The sequence below is a fragment of the Strigops habroptila genome, chromosome 5 (genome assembly GCF_004027225.2).
Source record: "Strigops habroptila isolate Jane chromosome 5, bStrHab1.2.pri, whole genome shotgun sequence".
NCBI lineage: Eukaryota > Metazoa > Chordata > Aves > Psittaciformes > Psittacidae > Strigops > Strigops habroptila.
This window is the reverse complement of record NC_044281.2, coordinates 52,564,656-52,588,541: the sequence shown is the minus strand read 5'-3', so window position 1 is coordinate 52,588,541 and position 23,886 is coordinate 52,564,656. Positions and strand designations below refer to the sequence as shown.

At 39.3% G+C, this 23,886-nt stretch overlaps 1 protein-coding gene across 4 annotated transcripts in view; it reads right to left on the bottom strand.

Moving 5' to 3' along the window:
- Positions 1–1,667: 1,667 nt before the first annotated feature.
- The window catches only part of OSBPL11 (oxysterol binding protein like 11), a 43,318-nt gene continuing 21,099 nt past the window's right edge, over positions 1,668–23,886 (bottom strand). For 2 of the 4 annotated variants that reach the window (XM_030486626.1, XM_030486627.1), the window contains exons 6-13: positions 20,149–20,350; positions 15,669–15,814; positions 13,510–13,650; positions 11,007–11,505; positions 9,097–9,283; positions 5,091–5,273; positions 4,495–4,648; positions 1,813–3,337 (exon numbers count right to left, since the gene is read on the bottom strand). In XM_030486626.1, the coding sequence (XP_030342486.1) occupies positions 3,260–3,337; positions 4,495–4,648; positions 5,091–5,273; positions 9,097–9,283; positions 11,007–11,505; positions 13,510–13,650; positions 15,669–15,814; positions 20,149–20,350 (1,590 nt within the window). In that variant the 3' untranslated portion in view covers positions 1,813–3,259. Of the gene's footprint in view, positions 3,338–4,494; positions 4,649–5,090; positions 5,274–9,096; positions 9,284–11,006; positions 11,506–13,509; positions 13,651–15,668; positions 15,815–20,148; positions 20,351–23,886 lie in introns of all 4 variants that reach the window. The other 2 variants (XM_030486625.1, XM_030486628.1) reach the window with 2 other exon arrangements.

Here is a 23,886-nt window from a genome sequence, read left to right as displayed (position 1 = left end):
GAGACAGACACTTAATGCTAGGCTTGACAGTTTATGCTGTCAATATACTGAAAAACTTCTCACTCTACTCCCCTCCCCATGCCTAAAACCTTGAACACTCCAATTCATATATTGCATTTTTTTCCATGAAAATCAAGTCCAGAGTCAAGCTTTTAGGATTATATACCTGAATGCCTATGTTAAATAGGAGTGACTTGTCACACATTCAGTTTTCCGTGATCAGCAAGGTACGCAGCACCTCTGAAGAAAGCCACTTATTTAACCTCCAAGATCTGTTTTTAACTCAGGGAGTCTAAAATCACCGAGATCAATAAGAATTTTGCTCTTAGCTTCAGTGGAGCCCAAGCAAGCCAAAAAGACAGAAGGGAACATAAGGTGAAATGCTACATTTGCCACACTCCTCGTTGAATACACTGTGGTTCTAGCAAATATCTACATAGGAAGCAGCAGTGAGCCCTTCCCTTCACTCCAGAAGGCACAAGATGGAAACAACAGCAGTTATGCAAGAGAATCAAATCTGGTCAGAGTTAAAAATACCTCCACTAGTCCACAGCATGCTTGCAACTCTCAGAAGAATCACAGAAATGTCTTACAATTTAAGCTGGATATTCAGTGGCTAGATTTTTTATTTTTAAACTGTTTTCAACTATGTCCTTTGTTTCTAGAAGTAACTAGAAGTTTGTATCACAACAAAATCCACATCAGGAAACCATTCCAGTTCTTATGATTATTTCAGCAAAGGAAAGCTTTACTTTTTTTTTTCCTAGCAGTACCCCCATGTTAAAAGAAATCGTTTCATGTATTTTAAAAGACTACTTCTTCAGTGTTGGGTCTATTTTTACACAACAAAATTAGTAACAGCTTTCTTAGTGTGAAACCACAAGCATACCAGATGAGGGTGGAAGAGAAATATATTGACTAATAATATTATATAAGGAACACAAATGGGCTTATGGTCAACATGGGAGCTTTTCAGTCTGTTTTACAGCCATCACCTTGACAAATTCCCAAAGCAAAATTTTAAGCAGAGCTCAGTGACTGAGTCGTAAGTCTATATCTTAATAAGCGTAAGTCTGATCCCTGGAGTATGCTCAGCTGATAAAGGTTTGTTTGCTCTGCTGATCGCTGCCATATTAAAAGCTGGATGTTGGACCACAGCCCTTGCTGTTTGCTTAAAGCAAATCTGACATGTGACACAGACAGAACAACTATACAGTGTTGCCAATTTATTTTCTGACCCTCTACCACCCCAGTTTGGTGCAGGTACCAATGAACCATGGAAGTTCACATGCTGCCACCACGATTCCAACTCCAAATCCTGGAACTGGCCAACAAGCACACACCAAATGTGCTGCAGACCCAGAAACAAGGAGGAACTAATCCCACTGTTTTCGTGTTTATTTTTGTTCCTGGTTAAATATGGAAATGCCCAATGGATATCCAGAACTAACACAACAGGATGGTTGTATAGAATACCACAAACAAGACAGCAGGGCCTAAAATGTTCTTCTGCTGGAGAATACAGTTACTACTGAAGTGCACCGTGCCAAAATATCCCACCATTAGGGGCCAAGGAAAGCCCAGACAGACAGATCTCCAGCATAAAAGACAAAAACAACCCACTCCTCCTGGTCACCTGATGCCTAGGAAAGCAGACAGAACAAATGAATCATTTTGTAGTTTTATTACCCCCACCCCCACTTCTCACAAATGGACTATGACTCGCATTGAGATCTCAGTGCATTTTACAGAAAAAAAAATGTTCAAGAGGATCCAAATAGTTGTGCATAAACCCAACTCCTTTTTTGCACAATTTGCAGTTTGTGTTGAAAGTTAAACATGGTTATTTAAACCTTCTGATGCATTCTTACACTTGTATCTTCTCCATGATCTTACCAGATCACACATTTGTGAGTTCTCATGATGCTGCATCAGGTGCAACCATTGCTGGGAAGTGGCAGATAACGTTATATACACTGACTGGAAGACTACATCAGAAGAAGACAGATTAAGGCACCACTGTTGGAAAAATTAAGGTAGCTTGTAGTTACAACAATAACGAAAGCCATAATAATACTATTCTTAATTGCCAGCAATTCTTAGACTTCAATAGTTATATAAAAAAAAAAACCCCCCCAAAAAAAAAAAAGGATGCTTGTACCTGAATACAGTTTCCTGATATCTGATTGTTTCAAATCAATACCCAGTCCTCAGCATAATCAGCTTTTTTTTTTTTTTTTTATGGTAAGATGAAAAGCCAGGACCTACATCCATGTATTCACAGGTCACATTTCACTGCTTTGTTCTGAATAACACCACAGGAGAAAAAACCAAAACAATCCAAAGCACAGTTTGTAACACTGATACTTCACCTCTGAGATGATTAGATGGGCAGACACATTGAAATACAAAACTGGAAGTTTTCTGTTCATTTTGAAAGACTTAGTCCTCAGGAAGGGAAGGTGAAGGAGGAAAAAAAAAAAAAAGCCAAACTTCATTACATTATATCATGAGAAAAACCAAAGTCACTCAAAGAGATTTAATAAAATTAGGAGTTGAAAAGTGTTCAAATTACTTTTCCAATTCAAGTCAATTATTTCAAGTATATTAAAATGTTTCAGAGGAAAAATTTCTCCATGGTTACAATTCTAATTGCTTTTATAAATCCATAAAAAAGAAAGGGAGTCTCTACATATATCCCATATTCCTCCAATGCATGCACGCGTTTTCTCTGAAGACAAAAAGTCATCACAATCCAGTTGTTTCTTAACACTGATTTCAGGCACATCTTCCAAATACCCCTTCAGTTTTCACCAAGAAGGTTAATCACTGGGCATAAAAGCAGCAATTTTTTGTTGCTGTTGTCTATGTGTGTACTGAGCAGGTTTCAGTTATTAAAGAGCTTGATGCAGAGTCTGAAAAAAGTTCCCATGTCACTCCACAATCCAACAGTTCCTTCTCCTCTGAGGCAGCTTTTGCAGTCAGATCTACTTAGAAGAATCTTACACAATTCAGATAAAATCTCTTGGATTATACAAAAACCGAGCTGTTTGAATGTACCTGGCAAGTTTGTTTCTATAGCTTCAATATTATTTATCTTTTTTTTTTAATAGCTTTAAAGTGCCCTAGTATATTTATTTCTTTATGCTCATTTCAACTTTCACAATTACATAAAAAGGGGACACTCTGTGATTACTGTGTTTTGAGAGACAGAGGAAAAGGAGAGGAACACCAGAAAACTCATCTTAAAGCAGCTTTTCTAGTTAATGTCCGTTTGCTGAGTTTGTGCAGCAGAGACTGTTTTCCAGAGGGGTTTATGATAAACCCAGCCATCTCCCTGCAATTTAAAGAGAAAATAGGGTTACAGTAAAGACACCATCCTGGGAGAATTCCCTTCCCACAACTATTAGACTGATAGCTGTGAAAATCAGTGGGACATAGCTTATACCTTTAACTCCCGCTGATTAAGACAGAGACCAATGCTGCAGGCTTCCAAGACTACTTCAGAACATGTATGGACTCTTGCCGAGCCACAGTGCTCTCTGGGAATCGATTGCACTTGTAATTAACCCAGACAGAAAGCCACTCTGCTCTACTCCATGACCCAGATTACTTTAAAAAGCCAAACAAGAAACCAGCAGAGGTGTAGCTATCCAGGATTGTCAGCTCTAACAGAGCCCAACTGCTTACCCAGAAATGAAGCAGCTCAGGATTACATTTAAACATTTTCTGAGTAGATCCGTATCTTGTGTTAGCAACAGAATTTCACCTCTTCTAAATCTAGATGCTAACAATATAAATCTCTAAATCTGAGTCAGTAATACTAACATAGCTTTAGAGAACAAAAAACTTCACTGAAGCTAGCAGATAGTCCTGAACTATTTCAAAGTCATCATACTGGCAGTCCCCAGGCTCCCTGGGCAAGCTGCAGTTCACCTTGTTGAAAGTCTTACTGTATTATTATTACTACCATTACTGAATAGAGGTTAAGCCATCAAACAAATAAGCTCCATCCAAAATATAACATAGAAGAACAAAAAAAGTTCTAAGGTGAGAATGAACTCATGTTCCTTCATGCTAACAGTACTATCTTAGGTTCATACGCACACAACATGAGCAAAATTAGTCCTATTGATTATTTTCTTTGAGTATTTACCATTACAGTTTACTTACATGTATACACGTAAAGCTGTTTTCCATGTACCATGAGGAAGTGCTTGGTAAAAGAAACCGGACCACAAAACAGGCAAACATTTTGTTGCAAGAGAATCACAAAATAAAAGTGTTTGGGAATTGAAGGGTAAAGTCACACCTTCACATATTTGGGAGTGTTTATGTCACCTTACTGCTAGAGATTCCATGGAGTTAAACTGTGAGATCTAAGGCCAAATACTGTATTCTGACAGGACACGGACCCATACTACAATGAAAGCACCTGCTTTCATTGTAGTTCTACCGTCACCTTCATCATCAGCTAACTGCTTGGGAACTTACTTCTTTAAGGAAGTATTTAGTACACCAGGGTGTTTCTGTTTCAGCACGAAGCCTCTCTTCGTTCCTCTGTCGTTCTTCAAGGGCTCGCTTGTGCTCTGTAGCCTTATCAATGTCTCCATCCCGCAGAGACTCTGTTACATGCTGCCACAGCTTCCTACAAAACAAATTATTAACTACTTTTTAAAAGTTTTCTCAGTCTGCCACCTTGAACTACAGGATTGCCTCATGCAGTTCTCTCAGAACAGAAGCACTCCCTCCAATTATACATGACAAACCAAGCCAGGTCAGAGCATGATGGTGCAGTGCATGTGGAAGGGCTCACAGCCAAGTCTTACAGCTACACTAGCAATTAGGAGCAGATAGAAATCGCTCTGAGGTTTTGGCTGTGCCAATCTAATGTCTGTTCGTATACCCTGTAAAGCTGTTATGGAAGTGTTATTCAACAAGCAGTTCCTTGTGAGGACTTCCCTTGTCAGGAGCTGCCCCACTATGTAAGCATTTTCCACAAAGGAAACCCTGAAAATGTAGATATTCTAAGGCATTCACCAGACTGCCTAGGACAGAAAGGGTCAGACAACAGTAAACACATACTCTACCTAGATTCAAACGGTCCTTGTTTCTCAAGGGGCCGGACTCGTTTTCTTGTCACCGACAGCTTTGTCAAGTCCACATATTTTGTCTCCCCGCTGCTGTAGGTGAACTCAAGCACGCTGTTCCACTCCCCTTGCACTCTGCACACCACTGTGTTCGTCATGTTCTGCTTCACCTCACCTGTGACTCTAGGAAAGAAATTTATTTTTTAAAGGCCACGGCTGAAAACACCCAAGTACTATTTCCTGCATAATAATTCAACTTAATTCTGAATGAATTTGCAAACTTGTCACACTGTCTTGAAAGATGTTGGTTACTTGAACTGCATTTGTATGGAGAAGCTCACAGAGCGAAGTGACTTTCACTCGTTGCTGTAGTTCTCCTCACGTTACCCAGGAAACTCTCTTTTTGGCTTCAGCTTAAACTTGTTTCAAACCTTTTAAACAGAATTGAAAATGGAAAAGAAACTAACACAGGCTGGTTCACACGTAACGAGCAGTTGATCGTTTCCACATGAAACGTGGGATACATAGTTCAGACTTAAAAATTTAAAATTAAAATTTCTAGCAAGAATGTATCTCACTACCTGCTGACACTCTCTCTCATCTTCACGTTTCAATGTTCTCCATATGTAGGTGGTCTCATTTTTATGTTCCTCACATAAGCAGCAGACACACGAAGGCAAAAAGCAAGGTAGGAAACTAGGAATCAGGAAAACTGCTTCTCTTTCCTGTCTCTTCCACAGAAACCTCTGCCAATAACAAGATACTAAAAAGGTCTAATATGCAGTATTTCATTCAAAGTGTTGCACTGATACTCAAGTAACATCATAATTACACTCACTGATGCATATTTTCCTCCTTAACATCAAGACCTGTCCAAAGACCTCCTGACATTTACTTCATCCTGGATCAAGGAGTGGAAGCTTACCGAGCATTGCTAGGCAAGCAAATTACCACCCTCAAACAGAACTTTTCTCCTAGAAAAGACAAAAGGGTCTGCACACTATGCAAACAAGACTTGAGACATCCTCACTTGTAAGGTGCTGCAGGATTCGCTATCTCCAGCTCCAATTAAACTGCAGTTACCTGTACACAAGCTCTCTAAAACACTCTTCAGCTCCCCTTCCCATATTTCATCAGTGCTAACACACAGTACACGTTATATCTCCTTTGACACTTACATTGTGTGCAGCTAATAACAGCCAACTTGCACATCTCTGGTTTGCTCTTATTTCCTTCGAACAACTGCATACAGATGAGGAAAGCAGCACTCTTGTGCTCCCACCTTGCCCATGCTGGCTGCAAGGTGCCACATTCAAAGGAAGAAGGGAGTACAGGACATGTAGATGCCACTTCCCTTCTTATACATGCACCAGTCACTTCCAGCTGTGTCTGCATCTATCCATGTCGTGTTCCCCCCAAGCCTGGCATCTGTTTTGATGCAATGTGTATGATGAGAAATTAATTGCTGAGGCAACGGAATGAGTATCACAGACCAGACCTTCCAGCATAGAGATGCCAGTCAAATCAGACCTGCGGAGAATCCCCAGGGCAAGCGGGGAAAGCTCGCAGCCAGTTCGAAGCAGGAGGCAGCAGCCAGGGCTCCTGACGTATCTTGCACATAGGGAGGTGGCTGGAGCTACATCAAGGTCCAGCAGCTCAAACCTAATTTAACTTCATCAGGGAGATCTTCAAAAAAACCCAGACTGATAAGTATGTGCTGCTCACATACAGTTTTCTATTACAAAAATTAAAGATTTATTCAAGAAAAAAGGCCAGAGTTAGAGCAACATGAACAATAAAAGCATGCTTACATTAAATTATTAAGGTGGGGTTGAACGAGCACTAACAGTTTCTGAAAACAACTGACAGAATAGGCAGCAAGCAAGCAGCCATCATTTTGTGCTGTTTTTTCATCCTGTGACTTCCACACCTCAATGAAGCTATTACACATGGTGGAATCCGTGTCCTTTCCTCCAAGAGATCTCTGAACGGACTGAATCCGCGGGATGACAGAGACCAGCCTGTTCGGACTTCACAGTTACATCTTCACAACTTTAAGAGCTTTATTTTTCCAAGCACTGTGTGGTTGCAACACAGTACTGACACCCAATATTTTAATACCAATCACAGAATCACTGTCTCTGCTCAGCTTAAAATAGTTATATCGCTCACTGCTAAGGTACGGTATTGAGCTGCTACATTAAACTCTCATTGCAACTTGTATTTCTTCAGGTTGCATTGCTCTGTGACACACAGCCATTCTCAGCACTGCAGATCATAGTATCTGCCTGAACTAACATTAGTGACAAAAATCTACTAGCACTTATTTGTAAGCTTGGCATGACTAATATATGCCTAGCTGTTCATAATCATCATCCTCTATTTCATCAAGCTAAAGAGGTACAGGACCAAGGAGCAAATATCCAGCTGAGGTCTAATAACAAGGGTCACTCTACCAAAAAAAAAAAAATCTATAACATTGCCATAGCAACTCACTTGTGCTCTGCGTAACCATGACAACACTGCTGCTTCCCCATCAAGAGATTCTTTTGGCCATGTCCAATCATCACCGTGTCAAATTTCCAGTAGTTACAGTACCTTGAACAGATCTCTCTTTAAAGAGCTTCTACATCTATGACTAATTTCAGAAACGCACATAACAAAACATTTTCCAGAATTAAATCATTTAAGTAAAATTTCTTCCTATCACTTACTTTTTATGGTACAACAGAAGCTATTGCAAGGTGGAAGATACACTGTAAGCAATGGGGAAAAAAAGTCTCAAATGATGCATCACTTTAAAATTTTCAGAAGTGAAAAGCCACATGCAAGCTTCAGTTCTTCAGATGCCATCGAGACAGGGAGCTATGCTTGCAAGTTAAATTCAAAGCATGTATAGGAATTTACAGGGCAAAGCACTTCAAGATGGAGGTTTTGGTGGTTTGTTTTGCTTGTTTGTTTTCTTTTAAGCAATAAATATGGCCTTACCTTACTGTCTCACAAAAAGTGATTTAGAGAAGACTGCTGATTTTTTGCAACCTGTGAGAGCAACCCATATTTAAGAAGTTCTGATGTTCTAAGCTGTTACCTATTTCATTATTATCTCCAACACATTTAATCTCAGGCTTAAACAAACATTGTCTAGTAAATGTATGAGTGCAAAATGCTCTGGAATCAGATAGTCTTTGTGTGACTCCTACTTAATTTTCTGCTTCCTCAATTGTCTCTATAATAGCACAAGGCTAATCTGTAGCAGTCTTAGTACAACATGTCCAAAATCATCAATGTTGGTGAGTTTCTAAAGCTTTTGCACCAAGTGTGCCAACACTTCCTAGAATCTGCTAGAAGTAACCCTAGGCAAACTTTCCCTGGATCTTGTTTCTTTTACCTGTTAGTTCTTAACCATGCATACACATGAAGAATTACCACTACAAGAATTGCCATTTTTGCCTTTAAAAAAAGTTATTTTTACCTAGAGATTTCTGTAAATTACTTAAACTTGATAATCTCATGTTTCTCATACAGAAATCCTAAGACCAATAAGTAACAGAATACCATTTACTAACGATCCCTGCAATGCAACTACAATGCATGTTGCGAACAAACTGCAACATTTAAGACAGCAAGATCAACTTCAACTCAAACAAAGAGCAAATCCAAAATTAGGAAACACTAACCAACTTCTAACAGAACTAAGAGAATCTGTAGCAGCCAGAAGCTCTGTGTTCCCAGTGGTTTGAACACAGAGTCAGACAAACATAGAATTTCCTTACTGTCTTTAAATGCAACCTGCTACTGCATGTTTAAGACCTGATGTTTAAAAGCACAGTAATACCTCAAATATTTATAAACAGGAAAAACCACATTTTCTCAGACTATCAAGTAATATTCAACACACAGAACAGGTGATACTACAGATTCAACACACAGAACAGATACTACAGTTCTAGAGCACAGACTACTAGTAAAAGAGGGGGAAAACAAACAAAAAAAAAAGCATTCTCACCGATGCAATTTGCCACCATAGAAGGGCTTGGTGTGAAAGTTAATACTTGCAGAATACCCAGTCTTCGCACAGTTAATGTTGACTTTTCCTCCCAGTTCTACCCAGGGAACAGTTAAAATTGACCGAGCATACGCACAGGGCAGCGAGAACGTGTATTCTTCCCCATGTTCCAGGAGACTTAAGAGACCTGTGTGAAGAAATACAAGAATCCCTAAATCAACACTATTTCAGAAAAGACCAAACAAGTTATTGAAACTGGTAGCCAATACTACATCTGAGTGCTTTTCCTCACAGCCCCTCACAGAAGAAAAAAAAAAAATAAAAGCCACAAAAGTGACATTTATTACAGGTTCTGGATACATTTTCCTGAAAGTACTAACCTGACTAACATGCATTTCTGTTTCTTTTGGGAAGAGACACATATCCTAATAATATTGCTCCATGAAGTACAATATTGTGCTGTGCAACATACTTTCCAGTAGTATGTAAAAGGGCTGGACACTCTCTTATTGGTGGTTCTGGAGCACTGCAACACAGGACTTAGGAAAGTCTGACAAAACAAAGTAAGGAATGAATACCCTGCACTGCAAATCCTGAGGAAAACTAATGCTCCTGTTCTGTTTTCCCTCCCAGTAATACATCTTACCCTACCTGAAGGCAGGTAGCAGAAACAATTCTCCTTATCGCACCTCTCTGCTAAGATAAACCCAACTCTTTCGTGACAGTAGCTTCTGCAATAGATGTCAAGAATCTCATAAAACACTAGAATTTTTCTTTGAATTTTAAGATGTATGGGTTGGTTTGATTTCTATTAAAACCAAGAAAAACTCAAACAGACAAACAACAAAAAAACCCACAAGATCTACCTCTTGCCCTTACAAAAACACATGACAACTGCTGCCTGCATCGCCCCATGTCTCTGTAGCATATTATCTCTGTGTGTTTGACATCAGTATGGAAATCATGAGAAATTCGGAAAAAGATACAACATGATTTGAGAAATGCCCTAGAGGAGATACTAACTTCAGAATTTACCTGGAACAGCCAAAGCATTGAGATGTGCCTCCCACACCCCCTGCCATGCTCATTCCCTTGTCCATAGTTGACATGCCATAATTTGATAATAATTTTATGTTATAATTTTATATATATTATTAATGATATTAATAAACCTTAGTTTATATGCAAGTGCCTGGAATCCCTAGTTACTGGGCAATATACACAGGGGACACAGGATGGGAGATGCTGTCTCAACTCTTGCAGCAAATACTAGTGCTAAAGGGAAATTGCAGCTTAAGAGCAGTTACCCTTCTCTGTCCCTAAAGGATTCAATTTCTCTAGTTAAAAGAAAATTAAAACTTGCATAGTAAGATACATTAAGTGCAATACATGCAATCACACTTCTATTTAATCAATGTCTGATGCAAATTAATCTGTCTGATGCTTTGGAACATTAACAAATATCAGATCACATCACAGTAACTGCCCTTTGGTTTAAAAGTCAAAATTCTATCTCCAAATATAATCCTGATTTTTGGCAAAGCATAAACTTTCTGTTCCCCCATATGAAAACTTATTGTTTAAGTTTTCTTACTACTAACCCAAGAAGGACTTGTAGTACCTACTTGTACTTTGTAAACAGTAAAATAAATAAGAAACCACTGAATTATTGTACATTAAAGCTTGCAGATAACATAAGAAATACAGAAGTACAGGAAAACAAAATAATCTGAAAACCCAATGACATCTTCTGCAAGCAGATTTTTCTTTTAAAGCCTTTGAAACAAAACTACTGAGCAATATTCACCTGTATTTCTGCCAGAGGAATGCAACATCAAATTTCCTATCAAACTAATAATATTTTAACAATCTTCTGAAATGAATAAAGGACAGAAGTTAATTACACTTACCCTCACCAATCATCGTCACTCCTATTGACATTCCTAAGAATTTACTTTTTGTCCAGACGTGGGCATTAACACACATCTTTCTCTCTGCACATTCAGCATAAAACCCTGAGACAGGAGGATGGTGGGACACTTGCTCGGCAACAAATTTTACTGTATAGTAGTCCAGCTCTGTTTGGCCCTCCATATCTTTAGACAGAGTTACTTGCTCTGAGGGGGAGTGAGCAGAGAAGTTACTGCCAGCCTCAGCAGCTACATCGCTCTTCGGCATCCTCCAGGAGCAGTGAAATGTTTCCCCAATGATTGGATTGTATGGTTTCTTTGCAATAGCTCCCTTGCGACCTTCATGAAACGAAGTGAGATAATACTCAACAAAGCGGATCATCCTCTCCTCAGGGGTAGTGCCATTTGTGATTGCAATGAAGAGATCTGGATGGGACATGAAGTCCGCATACATCTCCAACAATGATCGCTTCTCTAAAATAAAAGTGGGAAGAACCACCTGCAATAAAAGAAAATCCAGAAAACTCTAGTAAGGAGAAAGGCATTTTAATAAGGGAAGTTCCCAGGTGGAGGATTCTGTCCTATTTTAGACACCACACTTTCAGACAGAACCTTCTTGTCCCTCTTATAAGATGCGAGCAAAATACAGCAAACAGAGGCCCCAGAAAAACAATTTAAAAGGAGAAAAAAGCCCAATAAGTACTATTAGGACTAAGGAGGTTGAAAGGGACGGAGTATCCCTCAAAAAACATAAAAGAGCTGCAAAGAGATAATGCGTCCCATATTATCTGCAGAGAAGATAAACAAGCAGGAAGAAGGTGAAACTATATCAAGGAAGGTTCAGAGCAGAGGTTAGGAAAGGTTTTGTCTAATGGTCTAATGGAGAGAAAAGCAGAGAAGCTATGCCAGTGCAGTTGAGAGCCTGCAGAGTCTCTCACCACAGCAACTACGACAAGCATCGATGAGAAATAACATAGTATAGGTTGATCCTGTACCTCTGAGCAGACAACCTTACACTTTCCCAGTTACATTCACCTCTATAAAAAACAGAAGTCTTGTCTTTTGCTGGGCCAAGAGCAATACTGTAGAGTAAGAGGCTGTGGGTATCATCAGTCTTTTCCTTCCCTGTAGGAGCAACTAAAACCTCATGTAGCTAACCACTGTAAAGAGCAACACAGGGTGTCTCAACCATGAGGTCGCAAAAGTCTATTCAAATCAGCTGCACCCAGACAGGTAAAGCACAGACTTAAGACTCTTAAGAGACATAAAAGTTAAGCTGAATATGCTTGCCATGTTGTTGCAACACCAACCTGGCATATTAAAGTTGTTTTTCACTTCAGTTAAGCACAATTCTAACAACTTCATTACCTGTTTTGAAGTCAGGCTTGTCCCATTTCAATGCTTTGCCTGCTCTGAACTAAAGACAATTCTACACACATAGCCAAAAGTTGCAACAGGGAGACAGAATTGACAATTTGTTCCAACTAGGAGAAAATGATACGCCAAATCCAATCTTCAACAGAAGTGAAATAATGACTTAATGAATTCTTGATTACGCAGCAGCTGTTTAAGTTTAGCTCACAGGCAACATGGCCTGCTCATACCACCTTTCCTGCTACTCCCCCCCAAACTGTGAAATGTAAGCTCCACAGTAAAAGTGTTTCTAGTAGCCAAGGAGCTATTGCTCAAAAACACATAGCTGAGAAAAAAAAAATTATAATTCATAATTCCAAGAAAAAGAGTGCTTTCCTCACTCCATACTACTGTAAAATCCAGTTTTTCTTTATTAGTGCCTACTGCTTATGGTAAGAAGTCTTCACAGAGCTGAACTCTGTGAAACTGGTAGCAACCTAATTTTCCCAGATTTCCTGCCCAAGTTGTCTAGTAGCAACTGAGTGTAGATTTTTTCAAAGCTGCTTGCTTTTGAGATTGGCGCACAGGTGTCAAACCCAATTCTCTCCACTATAACTTTGTTCCTGCTTGCTAAAGCTGTGAGCAAATAGAAATGAGAACAGGACAAAGAGGCGTAAACAGACATCTGAGGATAGATAATGGGGAACCAAAGGAAAATTTCTTTTCAGAAGCAGCATGAATACAGATATAGGGTTATGCAAGTTGCACATAAAAGCATTATTGAAAGAAAAAAGATGATGGAAGGAAATCAGAAAGACAAAAATATGAGAATACTGGAGAAAACTGTGTGCAAAGAATAAGTTGCAAACACTGGAAAGAAAAGGGACCACTATGGGAAAGCCAACAAAAACACAGTGGAAAACAGAAAGAGAATGTAATAGAAAAGATACGGCCAGTTTCACTAAAGCAAATCCACTCCCTCATCACATTTCACTTAAAACGTGCCTCAAATGAGGACACTGGATCTTGGGACCAGAAGTTCCTACAGGCCACTATTTCATATTAAACTCAATAGCGTTCAGTACAGGAGTTGAGTTTAAAATGCCACTTCACTTTTACTGCAGCCAGTCTTCACGCTTCAGCTACTTACTCTTGTTAAGTCCATGCCAAGTTTCAGCTGAGACAAGAGATGCAGGATAACACTACGCTGTTCTTCCACCGCTCCTAGATCATCTTCTTTATTATCACAGATATCCTCCAGCTCCTCGTCCGGATTTATTTCTTCAGGTTCCTGGGATAAAAGCCATAAATACCAGTTCAAAGATGTGACTGGCCAGACAATATGCAAAAAAGACTTCATACTTTATTTAACTGTCCATGTATTAAAAATAAAAGACTAAATAAACCCCTGCAGAGCGCTACACAATGGAATCTACTGCCAAGATAAACAACAGTTGAAGAATTGAAAGGAACATTAAAATAACTCAGTGCAGATTTCATCTAGAGGATTCAGGCTAAGATTTCTTACCACCTCTCACACTGGTTGAGGTGGGGAGGGAAGCTTAAAAGCAAATATGACCTGTTTTCCTGTAAGTTTTGTGACCTAACAGAATGGCCAGCCTCTAACACACAAAACTAGCAAAGTAAAATCCAGCAGAGATTCCAGCCACTTCAATAACACCCCTTCAATTCCACACCACTTCAAGCTTTCCAGTGTTGCCATCATCACTCCAAAGGCTGTAGCAAATGGTAGTTCCTAGTTACTTGCTTACTGTCATGCCTAATGACAAACAATTAACGTATCTACAGGCCAGTCTTCACAAGCATTATCAGTGTTGCTGCTGGTGCTGATATGTAACAGTAAAGGAAAAAGGAAAAGTAACTTGGAGTAGTTTTATAAAACATTAACGAAAAAAATCTCACATACACGTCACACACGCAGGTTGTCTGTTAGCATAACTAAAGCACCCAGAAAGACCAGCAGAAATTGCCTTAGCACCGTTTTGACAATCACAACCCCACAAGTACCATTTTAACAACCACCAATGCTACAAGCAGAAAGTTGAACACTGGTATTCCTAGGGCTCTGAGCAGCATCCTCCTGGGGCAAACAGCTGGAGGGAGGCAGATGCAGAGGACAGAGGCACTGAATGCCACCGGAGGGGAGCAATATGCATCTGCCTAAGCAAAGCCCTTTATCCTGGAACAGCTGCTCAAGCTCAAGACAAATTTATGAATGCTCAACCACCAAAGCCAGGTGGCCAAGCCCTCACACAGAGCTCAAATCCTGGTGAAAAAACCAGTATCACATTGGTGACACCTTTCCAAGGATGCTACAGTGTTCTGCTATCATAAATAAGGGAGCTGAAAGTATCTAAGGGGAGTGATAAAATCCCAAATACATTAAGCTCTTGAACTATAACTCATGTAATTATTGGAAGAAGGAAGGAATTAAATGATTTTTAAACTCCTGGTTTGTTTCATTTTTTCTTTTTTTTTTTTTTTTTAAATTTAGCAACCACTCTGATCCATTTAATAATCTATAAACCATATTAAACTGAAAAAAAACCTTTTCAATTTTGATTTTGCTAGAAGATAGTACAGTGCTGTTGCAGACATACGACAGTACATTATCTTTTCACAAAGATAGTCTCATCCAAACAACTGTGTGAAACCAACTAGTATAAAAAGAATGTAATTATGATTTACTAGCTTAGCTAGGAAAACACATTCTTTACCATAATCCCTGCTGGTTTTTTACTTCAGTATACTGCACTTCAATTTTGACAGTTATGATGCAGGCACTAGCTGTATTTCAAACACATTAAGCCATCCTGAAGTCAAGTGATGACAGTTGCTCAGATTAAGAAAAACAGATGCAGCAAGAGCTAGAAAATTAAGATGGGGAGATTTAATAGCTGGAGACTGACAATTGTGTCTTTCATCTGCTTCGGCAGTTCTTCTTGGGCCTGTTTTGAGAGTGTCATGAATTCCAGTAGGTTTTTTGTGCTACAGTGTCTACTTGGTTTAGATCTAAATGCAAGAGAATACTGCCTATTCCAACACTTTGCATTACCATCCCAACTGCTTCCCTCCACTTGACAGCTAGTTACAGAAAGCAGCAAAAATTCATTGAAAAAGCAAGGCAGAAAGTTTAATTTACTGCAACTGTACTCACTCCTCCTCCGACACAGCTAATCAGAAAGCATGAGAAAAATTGTCATTAAATCATTTTCACATAATATGAAACATTTACAGATATTCCTCAAAATAATTCCCCACAGAAATGGGATATTCACATTACCTTACCCTTGTTAGCTGGCAGGGCTCTGCAGTGGACTGCTCTTCTCTGACAGATGCTGGCTTGTTTATCTCTGCTGGGAAATTCTGAGCTGCTCCATTTTTGAAGTGGTTTGCCAGGGATATCTTCGGTTCCAACCAACTGATCGTTGTTCCTGAAGCAAAAGAAACTTTGCGCTGAAACTTGCTCATCCTCTGGAAGGTCAGTAAACTGCAGTTTTCACAAAAGAGCTATTTTTTAAGGGATAAACTGAACGCAGCCAATTCCTCCTGCAGCCAATCCCTTCAGCAGCCACTAAACAAAGGTGGTGCAATGAGACACCACCTTCAGTGATCATTAGCACAAACACTGCGATTGGTGAGCTGTAATACATGCAACTTGGACTGGAGAAACTAGTTGGTGTCATGAAAGGTGTAATCAGATACTAGAGGACGAGCCCAGTACCACAGGAATGTTAAGTAACCCTTACAGTTTTCTTTAACTGGTAGCAAAAAAGCAGCCCACCACTTATCAGGTTCTCAAACCCAGCTTGGTTCTAGACTAAAAAGAGCTAAAGAAGAAAGTTTTGTTGCCAGTGTTTTCTCTGGAGGGGGTACTGGTCTATTCTCAGCTGCAAAAGAAGCAAGCACTCACTGCTGAATAAATAATGCTTGCTAAAAAAAAATGAAAAATATATAAAGCTGCCAGGCTTGGACTTGGAAAGCTATTACCCACTTGATGATTCCAGCATCTCTGGTTACTCCCAGCTTATTTATCAGACAAGATCAGGTTCCTCATTAATAATACAAATGTTCCATTCTTTTTCAAAGGCTAATAAATGTATAGGGCACTCCAGTAAGTTTTTACAGAAGAAAACACAAACAGACTAACTATCTCGGCTGGGTTGCAAACACAGAAATTACTAGCAAACCTGAACTTCTACCATCACACAGAAGTTTCCTGTGCCTCACAACGGACACTGAGGTGTCTGTTGTTTCTTCCTATATGATACACAATCCTTTACTTCCAGACCTCTATTACCTGGAACTAGGTCACATAGAATCATAGAATGGTTCGGGCTGGAAAGGACTTTAAGATCATCTAGTTCCAACACCTCTGCCATGGGCAGGGACACCTCACACTAGGCTATGTCACCCAAGGCTCTGTCCAACCTTGAACCCTCAACAGGCAGAGTGAATTTAATGCAGCAGCATTTCCACCAGGAAAATACAGTGGCAGCAATAAAGTCCGGCTTTACTAATGGGGCAAGACAACCTTTTCCTGCCGCAAGAGAGTTTATTTTCATCAAGTGTATTACTCACGAATCCATTATATAGTTAGAAAAAAGAATCCCTCAGCAGATGAAGCTATTTAAACAGAAGTTTTGAAGAAGTAAAAAAATAAGATGCTCAATGTCACTGTCACGCTTACCTTTTTGTAAAGGTTTTACTCATCTTTAAAATTTCTTCATGACACCTGCTTTCTGAGCTGTAACTTTCAACACAATAATCTCTAATTGCATGTTCTAGGCTGCATTAAGTCCGCACTCACTGCCTCTATATTAGCTTGAATTTAACAAGTAGCTTCCCTTTTATACTCCCTATCAGCTACTTCTAAAATAACCTTATTATTAAGTTCTGTTTAAGTTTGGCTGTTAAATTCTAGGAGGTTTAAGTGATTTGAGCTACCAGTTGTGTTTTACTATTTGTGAGTGGACAGGATACCAAATTAATACTTCTATTCCAATGGAAGATCATATTCAAATCTGCTCTTGACTATTTTGGGTACGCACAAGCTATTCCCTTTACTTGCGATCTCCTCCCCTGAAAGTTTTCCCCCATCTGTTTTCCTAAGCAGTTGCCAGCACTTCCCCTCTGCTACAACACAGACCTCACAGCGTCTATCGTCTTCGCTTTCAACATTTTTCCCTCAAGAGCTGCAAACTGTTGTTGCAATTCATGACATTATCAATAATAGCAAAGTTTTGTTTTGTTTTTTAATCTGTAACATTTCACCACTTTTCACTTGAATTTAGGAAAAGTTAATAGCTGCAACTTCCATTTTCTTTAAGTTTGTGATTTATGGTGCACCTTGATGCAGTTGGGGCAGTATGGTTTTTTGTCTTCTAACAATTTATAGCAAACTTACACTTCTATCTTTTACAATCCTTGGTTTTTAAGCCTGACAAGCATCTGCCTGACATATTTTTAGCAGTCAAGTACGAAGTTAACAAACCCCAAAATTTTTTTTTCTACCTCATGTTTATATCTATGTTGTTAGACAAGTCTCCTCTTCATCATCACTTTTTGCTGCCCACCACTTGTATCTAGCTGAAGTATACTGATCTGCCCTTATGATCCTAGGAGGATTTAATAGTGTTTGTATATGTTTTATTTGATAGAACAGTCTGCATGCAACATTTTTTCCTACACTTACATATAGAAATGCCTCCTGCAGCGTTTGAATTAAGCCACAAGCCTTTTCCTTCCTGTATGAACTTCTGAAGCCTACCAAAAATACTCCATCAGTTGAGCCAGAAGGAGAAGGATCACTTTCTAGTCAGAAGGAGAAATCTAAGCTAACTGGATTTAAAATAGAGTTCTTTGCAATCCTTCAAAGGAACAGATGTACTATAGTTTCTCTAGAAAGGCCACACCAGTGGGACAACGGAAGGCTGCAGAAAGGTATGTGCATTATTTTAATGGTCTGGTTTTAACTCTGGATGGTGAATTACTGGGGCAAATCTGCTGCTCCTCCCCTCTCCATCCATCTCTCTACGATGTCACCAGAAATCTTCAAGATTTTGACATCTTCAAGCAATGTTTTTAGATTTAGCCATTAAGAAGCAGATACCAACTGAATAGCAGCCAAATGAATTGAGCTTTTCCCTGCACAGCTTAAAGAAATGTAAAAACCAACAAAATACACACACAAAAAAAGATCTTATTTGTAAGTTATTACAGGGCTCACTGGACCCTTTGTATTTCCTCGAATACAGTAATGGGTCAAAAAACCCCACCTTAATAGCACACACGCAAAAATGTCAAACCAGAAAGACTTCTGATGTGTACCTCCCACAGTTATGCATCAATAGTTAAAAAAAAAAATCTGAGGGAATTGGAAGAAGTTTTCCAGCGTGAGTACCTTCAGCATTTAGACAAAGATTTGGAGAGGTTCCATCTGGTTTTTCATTTTTAAAATTACATTTTGAACTTAAATACAGCTGAAAAGTTGATTCATCCTACTCACATACTCTCTTTTAATGCATGTGGTAATTTTTATATTTTTATATAGTTTTAATACTCTTATACAGAATATTTTTTCATCTTAGAAGCTAAACTAATTACAGGTCTGAGACAACATGCACTGGCAAAGCAAGTACCACAAATATGAGAGGAATATGTGAAATATAAAGTAAGAGACAACTTCTGAGCGTAGTTTGCTACAGACTTACCATATCTACCATCTCTGTTGTGTAAGAGAAGTATTTGAGAATCCTCAAAAGCTTTTTGTTTACAAAAAGCCACAAAGTAAACACATAAAAAAAGTCACAATAAGATGCAAAAGAATTTACAATCAGGAAAGAACACATTCAGTTCCATACGCTGCACACAAATTAGTGGAATGATTCTGGTAAGCACCTACTCGCACAGACGTGATCAATTGCACAGAGTTAGCAATGTATTTGTTTGCTGTCTGTGAATTCATGTTATTTTACACCCATTAGCAGTAGGTATTGGGGTTGGTTGTTAAAGTATTCTATTGGTTTGGGATTTTTGTGGATTTTTTGGTGTGCTTTTGGGGTTGTTGGATTTGTTTGGAGTTTTTTGCCTTTTGCACCCCCCTCCTTTTTTTGTACCTTTGACCAATTTGCATTTGCCTACAAGTCTGTTCTGGCCTCAGAATGGAATGCAACACTTAGTCCATGTTTTAAACTGGGATGTTAACTCAAAATGAGAATACTGATATATAAACAGTATTAATAATAATCTGTGCAAACGTAGGGCTTTGTATTTTAATACTTAGCAAGAAACGAAAGCTACACACGTGAATGCTTATAATAGGTATTTAGTGTGTAAAAAAAAGTCAGAAAACCATGACGTATGACAGAGCTGTACTGGACACCACATATCCTAGAATATGCAATCCCCTAACATTTCCTCTTTACTATTACTGTTCTTGAGTGGCCAGCTACATCGCAAAAGCAGGCGCCTTCTTGTGGTGCCTTAAGTACTTTATTCTGTTGCAAGATGCTCCGCAACAATTAGATGTTTCATTTATGCAGCTGCTGCTGCACCCTTCTTGATAGAATAAATGATTAAAAAATTACAACACGCATGGAGTTTTACCCAACACTAGCAAGTCAGACTCTGGAAAAACTCACAACAAACCAGACAGCTGGCAGTTCTCTCTGCCCATGTGAAACTGGAGTGGAACAAGCAATTGTGCAAGAAGGAAAGGATGTATATTTGTTGCAGAGTTTTCCTCTTTTTTAGCATTTATACCCACCTGCTGGTAAGGATCCCTTTTGTTGAGAAGCATGTTGTAACTGGAGAATATGGAAACAGTCATTTAAGCAGTTCATAGTTGCCATGGAAGTTGCTTTGAGCATTAATAGGTCTTGATCCAAGGATGTAAGGTGACCAGAGACAGGAAGGCATTCTATGCTCCTGATCAAGTCTCTCTGCTGGCCCTCAGCCTGAGACATCATCTGTCAAACAAAGCAGTCATTTATCAGGTGATGGAAGTGTGTTGTGTGATACAAGTTTAGCTGTGCACAGAGAATCCCAAATGATTTTAATGATAATAATAAAACTGTACGATAATTGATGTATGTAAAGATAACTGATGCAGCTACTAAAGAGTCATTAAGTGCATGATGAAATTCCCATGGCAATACATGGTACCTTGTTAACAAGCAAAAGAATATCAAAGTGACTTAAATGAAAAAAGAAAAAGGCAAAGAGGAATTCGAACATGATATTTGCTGCAGTGAATATCAAACATTTTCATGCCTGGTTGATAAGGATGGGGTGGGGGGAAAACCACACACACACACTCTGTGTGAGGAGTAATTAAGTTCTGTGCTCTGCACAGCTTAGAGGAGGATCTAAAAAGGTACTACCCATAGGTATCAAGATCTTTTCACACCCTACAAGAAGGGATCCAGCACTTTAAAGGAAAAGACCTATACCACTCAGTTTAGCTCAAACCATACAGAATTCTCCTTTATTGTCTGCACTGCCACCACACTTAGGATTGCTATCTCAACATTTACTTTGCAGATGGGGAGAAAAAAGGATGTTCACTTTCATTATGTGTTCAAATTACAGCTGTTCTGTTGTTGTGGTCCCCTCCCTCCTTCACACAGAGGTACACACCCCTACATCACAGAACCCGCAACAGCACATTTGCCCACAAGAGGTGTAGTGGCAAAGCACACCAGTCATCAAGCAGCACACTGTGGTCTTCCAAAAACCTACATACTTTCCTCTTTGTACTCAAAGAAGCAAATTATTGCCCGATTTTGAATCACAGGGATGAAAGCAAACTTCTATGTGTACTAGTCCCTCTTCTGGGGAGGTACAACAAACAGCACTAATGTAACTGGACAGCACTACTCTGCAATCATAACGTGTTCTGGCAGTTGTGTTAAATGTAAAACCACATTGATTTAGCAGAACAGAAGAATTTCTTTAAAGAATCTGAGATGCATTCATGCAGTACCTTACTGATTTTATATTTTTTTTCAGTACCTTTGCCTGCAATCCCTTCCAGGAACTGCTTTTAATGTTTTATGCAATAAATACTTGAGCAACATATATTTTTCCAAGTTCACAGTATGTAGTATTTGCAACATTTTAGGGCTTGGCTACGTAGCATGCTACAGTGTGAATTTACAGAGCATTGGCTCTTTGGAAGTGGAGTTGACTTTGCGCAGTCAGCTTTAGCATGCCCTAAGAGCGACAGGGCAGAAAGCTAGTAAAACAGTTGTGTAGCCTTGCCTAGGCAAACACACTAGTTGCTATCAGAATATGTGTCTTATTTTCTTCCACTTGCGAATATAAGTCTTTGTGTGCAAGTTTTTTCCCAATACTTTGAAACACTCTGCTGATTTAAAAAAAAAAATAAAAATAGTAATGAAAAAAAAAAAAAAAAAGACAGATAATTAGCTGACAAATGGCCACAATCCTTCTGGTGATCTTCACTCTTAGTAATTTACTATGTAGTAGCACCAAGCACTTCGTTCTAGGACCAGGCCAGACAATAGGACAATCCATGCTCAGCACTGAAGTTCAGAGAACACACTTCAAACACTCCTAAGTTTTTCCTGCTTATACACTCAGATTTGTTAATTTAAAAAAAAAAAAAAAAAATAGTGCCAAGGGAGGAAAAAGCACTGTGATCAAACCCTCAAAACCTACCAGAAATACACAGGCTATAGTTCTCACTTTGCAAACACAGACACCTGCATTTGGTGGAAGTCAGCAGAAAGATCCTCTTAGATCTCCTGTTGTGCAAGGTATCCAAATAAGCATGACATGTATTCAGCCATAAAAAAGGGGAAGTAGAAGGGAAAGGGACTGACAGAAGACCCAACAATACTGCAAATTTATGGAGGAAAAAAAAATACAATCAAAAAAAGGTCACCATGCAGCAGATCCTTTGAAGGGGAAGCAGTTCTTCCCACAGCTTCTCAAACCGAATTTGTAAGTATTCAAGCTGTATCATGCTCAAGTGTAACAGGCACGCACCTGCCCGTTAAGTATGTCAACTACATCTTCAAAAAAGTAAGTGAACTAACTGACATTCAGAAAAGCTACTATTACTGAGGATTCTTCATCTGTACAGGTCAAAAAATTTAAGTTGATAAATAATAATCATGCTGCGCCACTAAACTCAGTAACAATCAAAAGAGAACATGGATAGTTTTCTGTGCTCTTTACAGTGCTAAGAAAAATCATTCCACTTCCCACCCAGTGAGAATCCCAATTAGAGGATGCAAGCCACTGCTTCAGTGCTCCAGCTCGCGCACACTCCTCTTTCCTCTCTCAAATGTTGAATGCCATACTGCCATTTGAAAAGTCAAAAAGTTAAAAAGCCATGAAAAACAGGAGCCACAGGGATGCCAGCTGAAGTTTTCCTGGGTACTTGACATGACTTCACAAGTCTTTACATTAGCACTACAGGAGACTTTACTGCTGTTAGAGGATACAAACAGGATGGCAGTAGTTACCCTCTTGCAAGGCATCTACAAGAACAGTCTGTTGTGGACAGAGATTTTCACAGATTCTGAAGTCTAAAGAGGCAGTCACCTTGTCTGGACTACACAGTAATTATGCCACAGCACTTGATTTAAATCAAGGAACAACGATGATGGCAACATACCGTAAGAAGGAAAGTATTTTCAATACCTACTTACAGCTTCCCACTAATGAACTTACCACATTATTTTACTTAGCCGCATAATTTAAGGTTAATGATGCTCACAATCCATAGCACTCCTCTGTCCCAGTTTATCTAAATTCAATTTCTAACTATTTGCACTTTATGGATCCTTATTTGCTAAATTAAAAAGCCCTCCACAAGAAACTTATTTTTGCCATGAAATGTATCACGCTACACTTATTACACTGCTAACATTAAAATCATAGAATCATAGAATACTTTGGGTTGGAAAAGACCTTAAGATCATCTAGTTCCAACCCCCCTGCCATGGGCAGGGACACCTCACACTAAACTATGTCACCCAAGGCTCTGTCCAACCTGGCCTTGAACACCGCCAGGGATGGAGCATTCACAACTTCCTTGGGCAACCCGTTCCAGTGCTTCACCACCCTCACAGTAAAGAACTTCTTCCTTAGATCTAATCTAAACTTCCCCTGGTTAAGTTTGAAGCCATTACCCCTTGTCCTACCACTACAGTCCCTAAGAGTCCCTCCCCAGCATCCTTATAGGCCCCCTTCAGATACTGGAAGGCTGCTATGAGGTCTCCACACAGCCTTCTCTTCTCCAGGCTTCTCTTCTCCAGTCCCAACTTTCTCAGCCTGTCTTCATATAGAAGGTGCTCCAGCCCTCTTATCATCCTCGTGGCCCTCCTCTGGACTTGCTCCAACAGCTCCATGTCCTTTTTATGTTGAGGACACCAGAACTGTACACAGTACTCCAAGTGAGTATTAAAAATACTCATTAATAAATGCTACTACTAACACAGGTTTGAAATTCAGCAACAAATTCTCTTTTACT